The sequence below is a fragment of the Odocoileus virginianus genome, chromosome 4, assembly GCF_023699985.2.
Source record: "Odocoileus virginianus isolate 20LAN1187 ecotype Illinois chromosome 4, Ovbor_1.2, whole genome shotgun sequence".
Taxonomy (NCBI): domain Eukaryota; kingdom Metazoa; phylum Chordata; class Mammalia; order Artiodactyla; family Cervidae; genus Odocoileus; species Odocoileus virginianus.
The window spans coordinates 11,450,943-11,470,623 of record NC_069677.1 but is presented as its reverse complement, the minus strand read 5'-3'; the positions used below and the strand labels follow the sequence as shown (position 1 = coordinate 11,470,623).

At 38.8% G+C, this 19,681-nt stretch overlaps 1 protein-coding gene across 21 annotated transcripts in view; it reads right to left on the bottom strand.

Annotated features, from left to right (window-relative positions):
• Positions 1-19,681, bottom strand: part of KALRN (kalirin RhoGEF kinase) — a 668,360-nt gene that overhangs the window by 214,393 nt on the left and 434,286 nt on the right. For all 21 annotated transcript variants that reach the window (XM_070466100.1, XM_070466108.1, XM_070466101.1 and 18 more), the window contains exons 26-28: positions 11,200-11,269; positions 8,515-8,604; positions 4,065-4,157 (exon numbers count right to left, since the gene is read on the bottom strand). In XM_070466100.1, the coding sequence (XP_070322201.1) occupies positions 4,065-4,157; positions 8,515-8,604; positions 11,200-11,269 (253 nt within the window). The remainder of the gene's footprint in view (positions 1-4,064; positions 4,158-8,514; positions 8,605-11,199; positions 11,270-19,681) is intronic.

Sequence of the window (19,681 nt, the reverse complement as noted above, 5' to 3'; positions counted from 1 at the left end):
GGTTTTCAGGTTTACTGAAGCAGCTAGGAAATGTGAGGTTCAGCAAGCATCTCATAGAACTGAATTTCATCAGAGTTTCTCTAGAATGACATGCTACTTACAACATGCTTCTCATTATCCTTTTTTTGCATCTGAGAAGAGACCAGCAGTATAGTCAAACTTAGGAAAAACTCCACTCTTACACATCAAGAGTTAATGTAGATACAGTTATATAACTGTCTATGGTATCGACTTCCCAGGCTTTCTTTGAGAAATGTCACGTTTTCAGACTGTTAGTGTATTCTTCTCTGAGAAGAATCAGCCCAAATCATATAGTATTTTATATAATTTGATGATTTGACTCTTAAAGAAGAGGGTTTGGAGAAAAAACATATCTCCTGGTTGGCTCCAGAAGAACCCCTAACACATAGTAGCCTACAGATAGAGAGCGTCATTGTGTCTTTGTATGTACTTTTTTTTTCATTTATTTTTATTAGTTGGAGGCTAATTACTTTACAATATTGTAGTGGGTTTTGCCATACATTGACAAGAATCAGCCATGGATTTACATGTGTTCCCCATCCTGATCCCCCCTCTCACCTCCCTCCCCACCCCATCCCTCTGGGTCTTCCCAGTGCACCAGCCCTGAGCACTTGTCTCATGCATCCGACCTGGGCTGGCGATCTGTTTCACACTTGATAATATACATGTTTCAATGCTATTCTCTCAGATCATCCCACCCTCGCCTTCTCCCATAGAGTCCAAAAGTCTGTTCTATACATCTGTGTCTCTTTTTCTGTCCTGAATATAGGATTATCATTACCATCTTTCTAAATTCCATATATATATGTGTTAGTATACTGTATTGGTCTCTATCTTTCTGGCTTACTTCACTCTGTATAATGGGCTCCAGTTTCATCCATCTCATTAGAACTGATTCAAATGTATTCTTTTTAATGACAGTAATATTCCATTGTGTATATGTACCATAGCTTTCTTATCCATTCATCGGCTGATGGGCATCTAGGTTGCTTCCATGTCCTGGCTATTATAAACAGTGCTGCGATGAACATTGGGGTACACATGTCTCTTTCAGATCTGGTTTCCTTGGTGTGTATGCCCAGGAGTAGGATTGCTGGGTCATATGGCAGTTCTATTTCCAGTTTTTTTTAAGAGATCTCCACACTGTTCTCCATAGTGGCTGTACTAGTTTGTATTCCCACCAACAGTGTAAGAGGGTTCCCTTTTCTCCACACCCTCTCCAGCATTTATTGCTTGTAGACTTTTGGATAGTAGGCATTCTGACTGGCGTGTAGTGGTACCTCATTGTGGTTTCGATTTGCATTTCTCTGATAATGAGTGATGCTGAGCATCTTTTCATGTGTTTGTTAGCCATCTGTATTTCTTCTTTAGAGAAATGTCTGTTTAATTCTTTGGCCCATTTTTTGATTGGGTCATTTATTTTTATGGAATTGAGCTGCAGGAGTTGCTTGTACATTTTTGAGATTAATCCTTTGTTTCTTCATTTGCTATTATTTTCTCCCATCCTGAAGGCTGTCTTTTCATCTTGCTTATAGTTTCCTTTGTTGTGCAAAAGCTTTTAATTAGGTCCTATTTGTTTATTTTTACTTTTATTTCCAATATTCTGGGAGGTGGGTCATAGAGGGTCTTGCTGTGATTTATGTCGGAGAGTGTTTTGCCTATGTTCTCCTCTAGGAGTTTTATAGTTTCTGGTTTTACATTTAGATCTTTAATCCATTTTGAGTTTATTTTTGTGGATGGTGTTAGAAAGTGTTCTAGTTTCATTCTTTTACAAGTGGTTGACCAGTTTTCCCAGCACCACTTGCTAAAGCGGTTGTCTTTTTTCCATTGTATATCCTTGCCTCCTTTGTCGAAGATAAGGTGTCCATAGGTACGTGGATTTACCTCTGGGCTTTCTATTTTGTTCCATTGATCTATATATTTCTGTTTTTGTGCCAGCACCATACTGTCTTGATGACTGTGGCTTTGTAGTAGAGCCTGAAGTCAGGCAAGTTGATTCCACCAGTTCCATTCTTCTTTCTCAAGGAGAAGAGGGTGGCAGAGGATGAGAAGCCTGGACAGCATCACTGACTCAATGGACATGAACTTGGGCAAACTCCGGGAGATAGTGAGGGACAGGGAGGCCTGGTGTGCTACAGTCCATGGGCTCGCAAAGAGTTGGACACAACAACTGAACCACAATAGCATGTTTATATTTTTCAAATATAATTTTAGGTAAAAGTTCCCAATGAATGTCTTGGTTTGTCTTCTGAAAACCATGCACCAAAAAATACTAAGCAATTAAGCAGTTTAACATTCAGTGTTAAATTAAAAAATAAAAAAGAACAACTCATGCAAAAAAAAAAAAAGATTGCTTTGGTTATTCGAGGTTTTTTGTATTTCCATACAAATTGTGAAATTATTTGTTCTAGTTCTGTGAAAAATACCGTTGGTAGTTTGATAGGGATTGCACTGAATCTATAGATTGCTTTGGGTAGTATACTCATTTTGACAATATTGATTCTTCCAATCCATGAACATGGTATATTTCTCCATCTATTTGTGTCCTCTTTGATTTCTTTCATCAGTGTTTCATAGTTTTCTATGTATAGGTCTTTTGTTTCTTTAGGTAGATATACTCCTAAGTATTTTATTCTTTTTGTTGCAGTGGTGAATGGTATTGTTTCCTCAATTTCTCTTTCTGTTTTCTCACTGTTAGTGTATAGGAATGCAAGGGATTTCTGTGTGTTAATTTTATATCCTGCAACTTTACTATATTCATTGATTAGCTCTAGTAATTTTCCGGTAGAGTCTTTAGGGTTTTCTATGTAGAGGATCATGTCATCTGCAAACAGTGAGAGTTTTACTTCTTCTTTTCCTATCTGGATTCCTTTTATTTCTTTTTCTGCTCTGATTGCTGTGGCCAACACTTCCAAAACTATGTTGAATAGTAATGGAAAAATTCTTAGAAAAGTATAACTTTCCAAAACTGAACCAGGAAGAAACAGAAGATCTTAACAGACCCATCACAAGCATGGAAATCGAAACTGTAATCAGAAATCTTCCAACAAACAAAAGCCTGGGACCAGATGGCTTCACAGCTGAATTCTACCAAAAATTCAGAGAAGAGCTAACACCTATCTTACTCAAACTCTTCCAGAAAATTGCAGAAGAAGATAAACTTCCAAACACATTTTATGAGGCCACCATCACTCTAATACTAAAACCAGACAAAGATGCCACAAAAAAAGAAAACTATAGGCCAATATCACTGATGAACATAGACACAAAAATCCTTAACAAAACTCTAGCAAACAGAATCCAACAACATATTAAAAAGATCATACATCATGACCAAGAGGGCTTTATTCCAGGAATGCAAGAATTCTTTAACATTCACAAATCAATCAATGTAATACACCACATTAACAAATTGAAAGATAAAAACCATATGATTATCTCAATAGATGCAGAAAAAGCCTTTGACAAAATTCAACATCCATTTATGATAAAAACTCTCCAGAAAGCAGGAATAGAAGGAACATACCTCAACATAATAAAAGCTATATATGTATGCACTTCCAAACTATTTCCTCTTTAAAATCTCCTAGACAAACACAGAGATTAAGGCAATGATACGTGCTGCCCTAGGCCTCCACTGCCCATGTTGGCACTGCCCCTAAGACCTTGATCCTGGATCCTACCAAGCAAGGGCCACCAGGAGGAATCTGCCCATAAGGGAAGGATGGGAGAGTCTCTGTGTACCCACCACTGTTTGAAGTGGCAGTCACTAAGAGCTGTGCAGTGGTGGGTGCATATGAAAACAATCACAATCCATCCCTGCTTCCATTTCTCCTCTTTCCCCCAAAATAAGCATGTGGGGTTTCATGGGATAGAACATGCAGTCTGGAGCCAGCAATGGCAGCGTGGGCTCATTTCTGAAGTTCTGCTCCAGGCAGAGGAAAGGTCTTCAGGTAGAAGCTTTCCCATGCCTGGGCAAAGCTAGGATTCCCTGGACCTGGTTGGCAGTGTGGTCAGGGAGACATAGAGGTGAGGGGAGGTACCTTCAGGAGCAGCTGGTACTTGGTAATCCTCTGGACGGGCTTAATTAGGTAGGAAGAAATGGAGTTGGCCAGACCGTGCCGCTGCTGTATCTCCTACAGGGATGAGAACGGACACTGTTAGACACAGGGGGACCTGTGTGCATATGTGTTCTGAGAGGAGGTAGGCAGGATTAAGGACAGAGGAGAAAAGAAAAAGATACAAAATGATTAGAAACTATTCTAGGGGAATAGATAAAGGGAAAATGTATAAACCAAAACACACAGGAAATAATCACAGTGTCTTTAGATGATAAGGAGTGCCTGAGCAGTAGAGAGGATCACACCTAGATTCTGGAAAAAGTGAAAATACAGTTAGATAAGCAAGATGTACATAGGTCATTGATGGTGTAGAGCTAAAAAGAATGAATTAGGGTTTGATGGTGAGTTTTTCAAGGGCAAAGTGTTGCAGATCTTGTATAGAAGAAAAACATGGTGAAAACAATGTTTCAGAAAGACTCATATAAGCCTAATAGCAACACAGAGAGTAAAGGTTGGGAAACAGACACAGAGACCAGCCCAGAGATTATTGCAGAAATCTAAGTGTTTAAAAATAGAATTACCATCAATCCAACAATTCCATTCCTAGGCATATACCCAACAGAAATCAAAACATATGTCCACACAAAAACTGCTGCAAAATATTCATAGTAGTATTATTTTTTAAGAGTAGTGAAAAGGTGGGCACAACCCAAATGTCCATCAATTGATGAGTGAAAAAACAAAATGTATTATAGTCATACAATAGAGTATTTTTTTGGCCGTAAAACAGAATGAAATACTGAGACATGCTACAACATAGATGAAGCTTGAAAGCTTTATGCTAAGTGAAAGAAGTCAGTCACAAAAGAACACATATCATTCCATTTTTAAATTAAATGTCCAGAAGAGGAACTCCATAGAGATAGAAAATAGACTGTCAGTTGCTCAGAACTGGGGGTGCAGGGAGGATAAGGTGGAGAGTGATGGCTAAAGGGTGTGGGGTTGCCTTATGAGGTGATGAAAATGCTCTAAAATTGACTGTGAGGATGGCTGCACATGCCTGTGAAGGTACAAAAACAAACTGTACCCTTTACATACATCTATATCTACAGATGTGTAATGTAGGGGCTTGCCATAAATGAAGGTTAGTGAACACAAAGCATCAGAACTACAAGAAACATTTTAAACCTAGACAAAGTAGGACTTGTTATGGGCCATGAAGGAATGTGAAGAAAAGCAAATAATAATAATAAACCATTCCATTTTCCTCCAGCTATCCCAGAAGGTGGCAATTTTCTCATTCATTTGCCTCTTCCCTAGAGGTGTGTGTTTATATCAGGACGTGTTCAAGGAAAATGGGCAAAACAGCTGGCAGGCTGACCCTATTTGGGCAAATGAACAGTTTGAGCTTATCTGGGGCTTTGGCAAGAGAGCTCAGGCAATAAGGCACTTTGATTGGCTTCCCTCTCTGACAAGATGCCCAGTTTCAGGAAGGCTTCATGTGGAGAATAAGAAGGGGTGGTGTCCAGTGGCTAGGTCAGCCAACCAAGCTTAGTAATCAACAGGGTACCAGTCATCACAGCCTCACAGCTCCCATGTCTGGTGTAGAAAATGCTGGATCATGTCAATGTGTGGGCCTTTCTGGTACTTGAATTTTCTCTGCTATCTTTGCAATAATGGATAACAGAGCTGTCTTTATTGGGGGTTTATCTCTGATAAAAGGAGGGCCTTAAAGTAGATGGTCTCTAAGTATAGAATTTAGGGAAACTCTTCTGATGGGAGGGAAAAAGCTACAAAGATCATGTTTTCTGGAATGCTTAGGGAACCATCAGGAGAGTTTGCTGCCCGCTCTCTCCACCTCCAGGCCAAGCTCTAGGAACTCCTACTGGACTGGTTTTCTGGCTTGCATTGGCCTCCCCAACTAATATACAGGCTCATCAGGCATGATGTTGGAAATGGGGGGTAGGGTGTAAAATGGGGTATGTCCAACTTATAAATCAAAGCCTAGAAATTGGCTAGAAACAAGAATATGAGGAATGCAGGGTGAGAGGAAAATGCAGTTTAGCACCAGACTCTTTAACATGTGAAAAATGAACCAGGCAAACCATGAGTCAACCTCCTGAGGAGCTCACAAAAGGCATAGTATGGCATTTGTAACCTGTCAAAAGGCAGATGGTTACAAATGCCATAAAGAGACAAAGTATACTGCACACAAAGAGAAAGTCAAGGATTCACATAGGAAGCAACACATGATTGTGACCGTTTAAGTATAGGAAGACTGCTAAGAGTGTCTATGTGTGCCTGTGTGCAGTGTGTGCAAAGGGCTCACAGTCTATCCTAGGCAGTGAGAATAGTATGAGCAAAGATAAGGAGGCACATGAGTCTGCAGCCTGCTCAGAGCATTAGGATATGTATGTTCAGAAAAATGTGAAGTGGAAGACAGGACACAGTGCATTTAAAACTTCAAAAAGACTCTTTTAGATACTATTGATAAAAAACCAGAAATATCTTAAGAGAAATACATTATTAAGGAGAGAGAATAGCAGTATAGGGCATCCAAAATGATACCCAGTAACTTCTGATACCAAGTCAGAGAAGTACTTTTCTTGAGTTTTCAGTTTAAACAAAACCTCACAAATTTCACTTTGGGACCATTTCCATAGTGATACTCCATCTTTAAAAATCATGTCTGTTTTTTCTTGTCTGGCTTTCACCCATTCAAGTATTATTCCTTCACTGAGCAACAAGACACTTGTAGGATCATTTCTGTTACAGCAGGTCAGGCTAGAAAGATGCTCAGAGAAGGATTATTTTGTAAACTTGAGTATGGGGAACCATGTTTGAATGTCTGAGACTCCATGGGACCTGGCACATTATCTTTCCTATAGTATACATTCAAATATTTAGAGAAGGAATGAGTAGGTAGAAAGTTAGACTGATAGACATTTAAAATTTTCTGAATTTCAAGTGTTTGTCACTTCTGATATGACTATCAGAATGGTCATCACTGTTATCACCTACCTCTCATTGAACTTCACTTTTTTAGTCTCATTTCTTTTCTCCCCCTTGTTCTTCCCATGCATCCTACAGTGACCCATTTGATTCTGTTCATGTTATAGCCAATAAGTCACTCTCTGGGGACCAGTATCATATACACATCATTTGCCAACAGGACTGTGTGCTCACCCAAAACCAGAGGACCTGACAAGGCACATCAGCTCTGAATCTCCTCTTGGCTTCCACTACAGAACAAGTGCTTGACCCTGGCTGCACTTTACTCTCACCTGGAAATGTTTAAAAATCTCAATGCCCAGGGCAGATCCAGGCTGATCATAACACAATCAGGGCTAGGACTGGAACCAGCACTTTTCATAACTCTAAGGTGATTCCAAGGGGCAGTCAAGGTTGAAATAATTGTATCAGAGTAGTTAGTGATTCTCAAACTTGGTTGGGCATCAGAGTCACCTGGAGGGCTCCTTAAAACTCAAAGATTGTTTCATTCCAGCCCTGGGGATTCTGATTCAATAGATCTGGAGCAGTGTCCAAAATAGGTATTTCTAACAAGTTCTCAGGTGATGACGATGTAGCTGGGCTGAGACCACACTTTGAGAATCCTGCATTTGAGAGCTATATAGGTGACTCAGATGATAAAGAATCCTCCTGCAATGCGGGAGACCTGGGTTTGATCCCCGGGATGTGAAGATCCCCTGGAGGAGGGCATGGCAACCCATGCGAGTATTCTTGTCTGGAGAATCCCCATGGACAGAGACAGGAGGGCTACAGTCCACGGGGTCACAAAGAGTTGGACATGACTGAGCGACTAAGCATGCGCGCACGCACACGCAGAAGTGGAACATCTTAACTGGCACCTGCTCCCCAGCACGCCTCTCCTCCACATGAGACTTGTGGCCAGCTAGATTGGGTGCTGCATGCTTAGTTGCTCACTGTGTCCAGCTCTTTGCTACTCCATGATGTTGAGACACGCAGGCAAGTGTGCCTTATCAGAAACCACAGCACTTGAGATGGGACGAAGTAAAACACAATATTATTGTTTTGTTGTTTATGAGTCGTGTCCAACTCTTTTGCAACCCCACGAACTGTAGCCCGCCAGGTTCCCCTTCCATGGGATTTCCCAGGCAAGAATACTGGAATGAGTTGCCATTTTCTTCTCTAGGGGATCTTCCTGACTTGGGGATCAAACCTGCGTCTTCTGCTTGGCACATGGATTCTTTACCACTGAGCCACCAGGGAAACCCAAAACAAAAGATAAATAATGGTTTTGGTTTTGTCCATGTTTTATCCATGAGAGAGAGGACTGGGAGGCCAGTAAAGAAAAATGAGGAACAAAGGATAGTTAGAAACCCATAATCTCAAAGTAGAAAAGCATTCCACCTGCTCATCAGTGGCTCAAGAATGGAAATTCACAGCTTACATCAAAGAAGGTGCCTGCATGCTCCAGGATCAGCTGGTTGGAATCAGGCTTGTTTTTACAGTAGGTGACGTACATCTGAAATTTGTCTGCCTAAAAAAACAAAAATAATAATAGATCAGCATCCAATAGTTGCTCCCTGCTGTTGACTGTGCCATCAAGTGTTGTGCAGTTAAACCATCAGATATTGCCTGGTACAGACAATCCTGTGGCAAATGTCCTGGGCTCATAGGCCTGTGCTACCCTAATAAACTTGGGGATAATTTTTTTCCTATCAGTAGGGGAAGAGAACTCACTGAAAGAAAGTTCATTTTAAAACCAGTCTGTGCTAGATAGAATTAAAAAATCAATTTACAAATCATAATATGTCCTGAAGCTGGACAGAATTTATTGAGAGAGTATCCCCCTTTTGGCGTTACCTATAATTTGCTTCCCATCTTGTAAAATGCTAGCATTTGCTTTAAAAACAAAAAGTCAAAGAATGAAAATGAAGTGTAATCTCAGAGGGAGATCTGCTCATACTCTAAATGTCCCCATGGGGGCAGTTTCTAGGGCATGTCAAGCAACTGTGCCACCATCCCACATGTACCAGAAGCAATGATGGGGGAAAAGGAAAGCAGGGTGACCCTTAGGGGGTCCTAAGTGAATCCTAAACAGTGAATTCTAAACAGATTGCTAATTCAAGTCAAGAATCCTATGGCTTGGTAAAAATTCATTTCTTATGTCTTTGACATCTTCTGGGTTAGTGCTTCACAGCCTCTCCACTGGGAAAGTTACATGTACTTTGGCCACCAAGCACTTTTCCCAACTGTGAAATACTCCCCATCCCAATGCCTGCATAACATTGGGGATGTCCTCTTCTAAAAAAGAAGCCTAACTATGTGCTAATTACGGCAGGTTTCACTTATGCCAGCACTTTCCCAAGTACTCTATACATATTAACTCATTTGATCCTTATGAGAACCCTATGTGATGAGTTCTTTTATTATCAACCCACTTAACAGGTATGAAAATAGTGGCATGAGGTTGGTTGCTGTTGTTTAGTCGCTAAGTCATGTCTGACTCTTGCAACCCCACAGACTGTAGCCTGCCAGGTTCCTCTGTCCATGGGATTTTCCAGGCAAGAATACTGGAGTGGGTTGCCATTTCTTTTTCTCCAGGGCATCTTCCTGACCCAGGGAGAGAACCTGTGTCTCCTGCATTAGCAGGTAGATTCTTTACCACTGAGCCACAAGAGAAGTCCATAATGTAGGTTAGGTCACTTTACATTTAGAAAGCAGTGGAGCCCAGGCAAGTTGACTTGAGGCTTCTTGGTCATAACTCTTGACATTCAATACATGGCAACTCTTTCTACCCTTAACTCCTGCACTATAGTCATACATTAGGTGATAAAACTTAAGAAATCACTTTGAGATAATTCTTGGCAAAATGAGCATATTTTATACTAAAGGTTTTCTGAAACCAATTTTATGTACTATTTAGGAGGCATTCATCATCACTAAGAGATGCTAATAAATCATACTTATGGTTGATTGTAAGGCAAATCCACAAAATGTATGAAACAAGATACCAAAAAAAAAATTCCTTCACTTAATGGTTTCATTTTTTCTCTTCATTGGCTGTGCAAGGGATCATATACTATTTATTAGCAATAATGTGAACTGTGCATGGGCTCATGTATTTAGAGGTGGAAAATGTATTAGCACAAAATAAAATGGTAGTCTGAGACTTCCTTAAGAGAATAGGCCAGGAAGTAAATGTTACAGTTTCAGAAAAAGGAGGCAACTCAGGTCTAGAGTTGCAGGATAAACTGTGATATTAATTATATGTCAACAGACTAGTCAACACCCTAGCTCCTCTGAAATCTTTCCATCTATAAAATATAAAATATAACTACAGCCCTGCCTATTCCATAGGGCCATTAAGAGCGCAAACTCTCTGAATTGTGAAGACATTGGAAAAATAATTAACCCATTTTGAGTAGAAGTTCTAATTAGTTAACTGTTGAATATTTAGAGCTCTTGGCCCTGGGGAAAGATTTCCATGTTTAGTTGCACTTATTGTACTAGGTGGGCTTCCCTGGAGATGTTGGTACACATTTCATGAACCTGAACTCAGGATAATGGGGTGTGGAGATACTAACAGAGACTAGTTTCCATTTATATAATTAGAACCTCGTACATTCAGCCCATTTACTTGGCCCATGACAACAGCTCCAAGAAAGAGAATGACAACATATACATCCTGTAGGTCAGAATTGGGATGCATACCCAAGGAGTCTGTTCTCTTATTAAGGAAGAAAATGTAAACAATGGCTTGGTGGATTTCTAAAGTTCTAATTCCCTAATCCTCATCCTGTTAAAAATAACTCGTGGGTGGAGCTGGAACAGTTCTTCTACCAGGGGTGGTGGTCTTGTTTCAATCTCCTGACATTACAGTTTTTGAAAGTTTTTTTAAGGTAGATATCAGACACAACATCTAAGGACCTTTCCCAAGGAGAGCTCCGGTGCTCAGTGATAGACTGCTTTCTTTCAGACCTACTCATGGATCTTCTCTACAGCCCCTGGTCCTGTGTTAGAATGTCAGTGACACCAATCATCAGCTCAGGCACTGAACAGTGATGCCATCTGGTGTCACCTGTACTCCTGGAAAACATGGGATGGTAGGAGGAGAAGTTCAGTAGGTTACCCAGGTAACAAAGCAGTGTCCCACATCCTCAGGCAGCTGCTCATACTTCTCCAGTTCTTTGAGGAAGATGCTGCAAGGAGGGAGAAAGGCTGAAATCAGACATTTCTGTACTGTTGATCCCTCCCCACCAGAGGCTCATACTGAGGCCAACCCAACCTCATAAACTCTCCATTATTTATATATGCCTTCTCCACTTTCTAAGTGATAATGTGGTAAGAAGCAATTTAAAATATGTTGGAACTAATTTCATTAAAATTGTAATTAATTGATAAATTAGTGCTACTTAATTGTTTCCCTTAAAGGTTTACACTTCTCAGGCTGAAAATAGTGGAATATGATACATTTCAATGGTAACTATGACTCTATTTTTAAATAGAAGTAGTCTGAGCATGTTGCAACATTTGAAAATATATAGATATAGGTATCAAAAGACCAAAATCATAACTATCTATGATCCCAGAGGTAAGGTGGAAAAATTCTGAATCCTACACTGACTTCTTTCCAATTTTTCACTTTCTTCTTCCATCAGTACCCAGTTTGTGCTAAAAACTGAGTTAATGCTTCCTGTTGCTGACACTGTCAGGAAAGAAAATTTAATGGGGAAAATGTCATAATACATTTCAAAGCTGAACTGAATTACTACCGAATTATCTGCCATTGTGAATAACTAAGGTATGGCTCCTTTTTATGTCAATAAATAATAAAGAGCTGACTACACCAACTTCAAATTCATATATTAAACAATTTGTTTGAGCTCAGAGAATTCAAGCTCAAGTAAGTCAGAATCATTGGAATGGCATTTTCTTTTTAAAACCAGACAAAGTATTACAAATAATTATGAGGCTGTAGGGAAACATTCTGACAGTGATGGAAGATGGTATAATATTTACAGGTCAATTCGACAATATCTATCAAAGTAAAAAAGCACTTATCTTTGCCTCTGCAATTTTAATTTTGGAAAATGTCCTATAGTTGTAGTCACACATAGGCAAAATGAAGTATACATATGCATATTCACTATGGCACTCTCCATAATAGCAAAAGACAGTGTATAGATGACAACGTATAGTACATCCACAGAACCATATACTATATGGCTATAAAAAATGACAAAATTTTGTAGGTTTTTACATGGAAGATCTCCAGGACAAGCTGTTAAGTGAAAAAAGCAAGGTGTAGAAGAATGTACCTAATATTCTGCCTTTTGTCTAAGTAGGGAATATATATACTCTTATTTCCAACCCAAGAAACTAATTGTTAAAGTGTACAATTTTAGTTTTGCAAGATAAACTCTGGAGATCTACTATATAGCATAATATCAATAGCTAAGATTACTACATCACATATTTCAAATTTGCAAAGAAGATGGATCTTTTGTTAAGTGTTCTTATAAAATAATAGAAAAGTAAACTTTGGGAGGTGATAAATATGTCTATGGCCTTGATGGTGGTGATAGTTTCATGGGTATATAATTATCCTCAAATGCATCAGTGTTTTTGTGATATTAAATATGTACAGATTTTTATACCAACCGTACTTCAATAAAGTGGTTAAAAAGAAAGTCTTCCCCAAATAAAAAGACAACCTACTGAATGGGGGAAAACATTTGCAAATGGTATAACCAATATGAGGTTAATATCCAACATATATAAATAGCTCATACAACTGCAAATCAAGCAACTGACAAAGGATTCATTCCAAAATATATAAGCAGCTCATATAGTTCAATATCAGAAAAACTAATAATCCAATCAAACAATGGGTAGAAGATCTAAACAGACATTTCTCCAAAGAAGACATACAGATGGCCAATAAACACATGAAAAGATGCTCCACATCACTCATTATTAGAGATATGCAAATTAAAGGTACACTGAGGTATCACCTGACACCACTCAGAATGACCAAAGTACTACAAACAATAAATGCTGGAGAGGAAGTGAAGAAAAGGGAACCCTACTGCACTGTTGCTGGGAATGTAAATTAGTATAGCCACTATGGAGAACATTACAGAGATTTCTTAACAAACTAGGAATAAAACTACCATATCACCCAGCAATCTAACTACTGGGCATAAATCACAATTCTAAAAGATACATGCACCCCGATGTTCACTGCAGCATTATTTACAATAGCCAGGACATGGAAGCAACCTAGATGTCCATCGACAGATGAATGGATAAAGAAGTTGTGGTATATAGATACAATGGAATATTACTTAGCCATAAAAAGGAACAAAATTGAGTCAGTTGTAGTGAAGTGGATAAACCTAGAGCCTGTTATACAGAGTGAAGAAGTCAGAAAGAGAAGCAAATATCATATATTAATGCATATAAATGGGATCTAGAAAAATAGTACTGATGAACCTATTTACAGAGAAGAAATGGAGATGCAGACAGAGAGAATGGTCTGGTGGACACAGTGGGGGAAGGAGAGGGTGGGACAAATTGAGAGAGTAGCACTGACACATATACACTATTGTGTTTAAAATAGATGGCTAGCGGGAAGCTGCTGTATAACACAGGGAGCCCAGCCTGGTGCTCTGTGATGACTGAGAGGGTTGGAATGAGGAGGGGAGGGAGGCTCAAGAGGGAGGAGATATATAATTATGACTTATTTGCACTGATGTATGGTAGAGACCACCACAATATTGTAAAGCAATTATCCTCCAATAAACAAACAAAAAAACCAAAACAACGCAATTTTAAAATGGGCAGAAGACCTGAATGGACATTTTCTCCCAAGAAGACATACAGATGGCTAACAGGCAGATGAAAAGATGTTTCTACATCATTAATCATCATCAATCATCAGAGAAATGCAAATTAAAACCACAATGAAGCATCATCTCACACTAGTCAGAATGGCTATCACCAAAAGGAACACAAATAACAAATGTTGGCAAGGATATGGAGAAAAGGAGCCATCCTACACACACACACACACACACACACACATGAATTTACTCAGCCATAAAAAGAATGCAATTTTGCCATTTGCAACAACATGGATTTACTAGAAGGCTATTATGCTAAGTGAAATAAGTCAGACAGAGAAAAACAAATACTGTATGATATCACTTATATGTGGAGTCTAAAAACTACAACAAACTGGTGAATATAACAAAAAAGAAACAGACTGACAGATAGAGAGAACAAGATAGTGGTTACCAGTGTGGAGAGAAAAGAGGAGAGGGGCAAGAAAGGGATGGGGGATTAAGAGGTACAAATTACTATGTATGAAGAAATAACGTACAAGGATGTACTGTACAATGTGGGGAATATAGCTAATATTTTATGATAATTATAAATGGAGTATAATCTTTAAAGACTGTGACTCACTACTTTGTACACCTGAAACATATAAAATTGTACATCAAGTATACCACAATAAAAAAAAAGGGAAGAGCAAACAGACTTTCACACATGTGAAATAACACAAAAAGAAGAGCATTCACTACAGTACTGTTTGAAATAAAACTGGGTTGGAAACAATGCAAATATATTTTTAAGTCATTACCACAGGAAACCAGATGAAAAAACATGGTGGATAAAGATAAACGTGGGTCAAATACTGCCACCAACTATCATAGGCTGTTATCTAATGCAGTAAAGAAAGAGTACAGTTTAGGAACTGAAAGGCCTTGGGTTAAAATCCTTGTTTTGTTAGGTTAGGCAGCTCTGGGCAACTTACCATGAATCATAGCACCCATATCAAAGTGACACTATAATGATTATAAATGAGACAATAAAAAATTTTTTTAAGTAAATTAAAAGAAATAAATGAAACAGTGTAAGCAAAAAAAGGATAGAGGTGAGTGGGTCTTCTCAATCTATACTTTTCTATTTAATTTTTATTTTAAAAGTTGATTCAAAAATTAAAAGATATAAAGTAGGTCTGAATTATTCCATTACTTACCTCTATCATTGGAATAAATAAATTTTATTGATTTGACTTTTACTACCTGATTTCTCTTGTCCGAGCATTCTGGAAGCATCTTATAATTACAATTGCTTATGGGTTATATATATATATACAGGCTTCCCTGGTGGCTCAGACGGTAAAGCGTTTACCTGCAGTGTGGGAGACCAGGGTTCGATCCCTGGGTTGGGAAGATCCCCTGGAGAAGGAAATGGCAACCCACTTCAGTACTCTTGCCTGGAAAATTCCATGGACTGAGGAGCCTGGTGGGCTATAGTTCATGGGGTCGCAAAGAGTCGGACACAACTAAGCGACTTCACTTATATATATATATATACACACACATGTTATTTGTGTTCTCTTTTCAATGACATAGAATGATTTGGTTTTGGTTTAAAGAAATATATATGTGCAATTAAAAAATGTTTGGTACACCATATTTGTAAGGTCAAAATGCCAAAGATTTATAGAATCATAGATGATATTTTTTGTCCATCTGCCATTGAAATTTTCTACTACAAATAAGTATTACTTCAGTAGTAAGTAAAAGTCAGTTGAAAATGTTTGAAGACTCCTAGCAGTATCCATTTAATGATAATCATCTTTCCCCTGAATTCTGGAATATCCTGACCTGAATTACCGACCAGCAGTGATTATAATGCAATTTGGGCTTACAAAATGCACATATGCAGTGCTCAAAAATCAATAAAGTATCATATTTATTGCTACTTTTAGAATAACTGCAGGTCACCCACATTTAATAAGAATTCTAAATTAGAAATAGAAAAATATTATATAATGCTGCAAGTGAGGATCAAATTTTTTCCAAGGACAAAAAGAAAACACTTTTTTTTTTTTTTTTTGCAAAGAGAAGCAATCTGGATCATCACCACATACATAATATATTAAAACATTAATCTATTTTTAATATACTATAATTTTAATTTCTGGAACTAAATTCTGAAAGACATGTATTATGTGGCTGTTTTCCGTGAGAACACTAAACAATATAAGGTACAAAATCTTCACAGGTATTTCTTCAGGTGTTGAGACATTCTTTATGGCTATTTCTCATATTGGCCTTCAGGATAATCTCAGTGAAGACAATGGATGGAAATCCAGCTCTGAGCTGTGATGGGCTGAACAGGACCTGGGGGTTAGGGCTGGAATGGCTTGGTGAGTGGGGAAGAGCTATTCTAGGACAAGGACTGGTGAAAGGAAATGAACCGCTTTAAAGAAAGGAGGAGTAAGAACAGAAGAGTACTTGGGGGGAAAAAAAAAAGAAACAGGAGAATCTGGAGCCCCAGGCAACCTAGGATAAATGCTCTTGGCTGTAGGAAACTTCCACTTGCCCACTTTTGGGCTCTCACTCCCATCCCCTCACTCTGACCACTGTGGTATACAGGTTCTTCTCTATTAAGAGTGACCAAAGAAATGATACATTATCCTGGATCATGACATTCCATAGAAGATATAAAACTGTATTCTTGTTTTAGAAGTTGCAAGGACTCTGTGATGACTCAGGGAGAGCTTCCCTCTTTCCTTAACTTATGACCGAATGTCAGTGACTTGGTCACTTAAGGTTAATTTTAAGTAAAAAAGGTAGTTATGCCCACAGAGTTGATAATTGATCTAGATGCTAAAGACAGTAATAGCAATCTTTGGTGACAGCAGCTACCTATGGGAGGATACTCTGAAAATTCTCAAGAAATGAAAACACTTTAAAATGAATTAAGTACATAGAATATCATTTCTATAATTAATACCTTTCTGGAAAATGAAGGTTTTAACAGCAACTGCCACTAGCCCACTCTTCTACTAATTCAAGGCCTCACTTTCCTTTCCTCCCAAAACCAAGCTCAAATAAATGAACCAGAATTCACATCTAGTCACAGTTGTGAGTAGGTGGTCTTACAAAGTACCATTTTTCTCAATTTTAAACAACCTCGTGGGGTTGTTGTGAGGATTTAATAAACTCATGTAGGTAAAGAACCCAAACCACTGCCTGGCATATAGTAGGCACTAAATTAGTTTTTCAGGATCAATGCCTACCAATTTTAATAAGCTCCACTCCTGGAGACTTATCCCCAGGGAGCTCTTCCCACCATGCCCCTGGTGAAAATCTACAGCAGATTGTCTTTTCTGAAAACCACATCCTGGGAAAAATCTTGATTGGGGTTATGTAAAAATTGCATTTCAAGGTCACATATCATTTAAGCTTGGAAATTCTGGGCTAAACTGGTTTGTTTATGAAAGGGGCTTTTAAAATCCTATAATATGATGAGGTACATTATATCTCTGAAGTAAGTAGAGTGTGCAGTGCTTCCCAAACTCCTCTGCAAGTGGAACACTTTTGGGGGAAGTATCAGACTTTGTCTCAGGAACACTTAGAGATCCCTACTCCTGCCTGTGCACTGTCCTCTGGGGTTAGGATCTGAGCATCTGTACCATTTAGCAAAACTCCCTGGGTGATTTTAATGCATCCAGTCCATAGATCAGCTTTTGAAAGCAATTTTTGGGGGCTCCAAAATCACTGCAGATGGTGACTGCAGTCATGAAATTAAAAGATGCTTGCTACTTGGAAGGAAAGCTATGACAAACCTAGACAGTATATTAAAAAGCAGAGACATTACTTTGCCAACAAATGTCCATCTACTCAAAGCTATTGTTTTTCCAGTAGTCATGTATGGATGTGAGAGTTGGACTATAAAGAAGGCTGAGTGCTGAAGAATTGATGCTTTTGAACTGTCGTGTTGGAAAAGACTCTTGAGAGTCCGTTGAACTGCAAGGAGATCCAACCAGACATCCTAAAGGAAATCAGTCCTGAACATTCATTGGAAGGATTGATGCTGAAGCTGAAACTCCAACATTTTGGCCACCTGATGTGAAGAACTGACTAACTGGAAAAGACCCTGATGCTGGGAAAGACTGAAGGCAGGAGGAGAAGGGGGCGACAGAGGATGAGATAGTTGGATGGCATCACTGACTCTATGGACATGAGTTTGAGTAAGCTCTGGGAGTTGGTGATGGACAGGGAAGCCTGGCGTGCTGCAGTCCATGGGGTTGCAAAGAGTCAGACACGACTGAGCGACTGAACTGACTGTCCTTCCCACTGTGCTTCCAGCTGGCAGATTCTACATCCACTCTATATGGTTTAATTTTTAAATAAAAAAGGTAGGAATTAAACAAGCTATCCTGTGATGGGTATATCAATTCATAACTTTGAGTAAGTTGTGCAATACCATCTCAAGTAATTGTTGAAGACCAGTAGCAGTATCAAACTCTATTTAAATTTTCAATTTGAAACTTACAAAGATGATAGGTCATGTACACTTGATCAGTATAATTCTACCTACTTCAAATAGACATGATGAGTTTAAATTAAAGCACAAGAAGTCACAACACTTTTCACAAAGGATGGGACATTCCTCCTCTGCTGTTCTATAGCAACATCTTGGTCCTTACCACTTCAATAATTATGTGTAATAAATCATGGGAGAATGAGCAAAGCAAGAAGTTTAAGTGCTTGTGTGAATATCTGGGGTTCTTTCAGAAATGAGTAAAACTTTTAAAGAAATGACAAGATTCAAATACTGTATGATATCACTTCTTTACAGAATTTAAAAAATACAACAAACTTATGAATATAACAAAAAAGAAGCATGCTCACAGATACAGAGAACAAACTAATGGTTACCAGTGGGGAGAGAGAAGTGGGAGGGGCAATACAGGGGTATGGGATTAAAAGTTACAACTATCAGGGATAAAACAAAACAAGCTACAAGGATATACTGTATAACACAAGGGATACAGTCAATATTTTATAATGCTTATAAATGGAGTATAACCTTTAAAATTGTGAATCACTCTATTGTACATCTGTATTGTACATAGTGGGGCTTCCCTGGTAGCTCAAATGGTAAAGAATCCACCTGCAATGTGGGAGACCTCAGTTCAGTACCTGGGTTGGGAAGATCCCCTGGAGGAGGGCATGGCAACCCAGTTCAGTATTTTTGCCTGGAGAATCCCCATGGACAGAGGAGCCTGGTGGGCTACAGTCCATGGGGTCGCAGAGTCAGACATGACTGAGCGACTAAGCATAGCACATCATACTTGACAGTGTACAACAACTATACTTCAATAAAAAAGAACTGTCAAGATAGCAATGTTATTACTCTATCAAATTATTATGATGCAATACATTATGCAGTTATTTTATGAGGAAAATGCTTCCCTCCGTCTTTGGATGGGATCCTGGAAAATAAAGCCACTAGCATTATTGACAGAAAAATTTTGTGAGCTTTGTCATTAAGCACTATGAAAACAGTACCATTCCAAAGGCACCCTGAGTTATTCTGAAACTGTTATTTTTGCCAAAGGTAAATTTGGTCTATAGTCTTACTGCTTCTAGAGAAGTGTGTCCTTCACTGAGGACCTTCATATCAAGGGTGCAGCTTGAATTTAAAAGGGAATACATGTGATGGCCTTGTTTGTGCATGCTCTCAGGCATGGGCATGCACACTTGTTGTTGAGAAGGGGAAGGAAGCAGGGGCATAGTGGT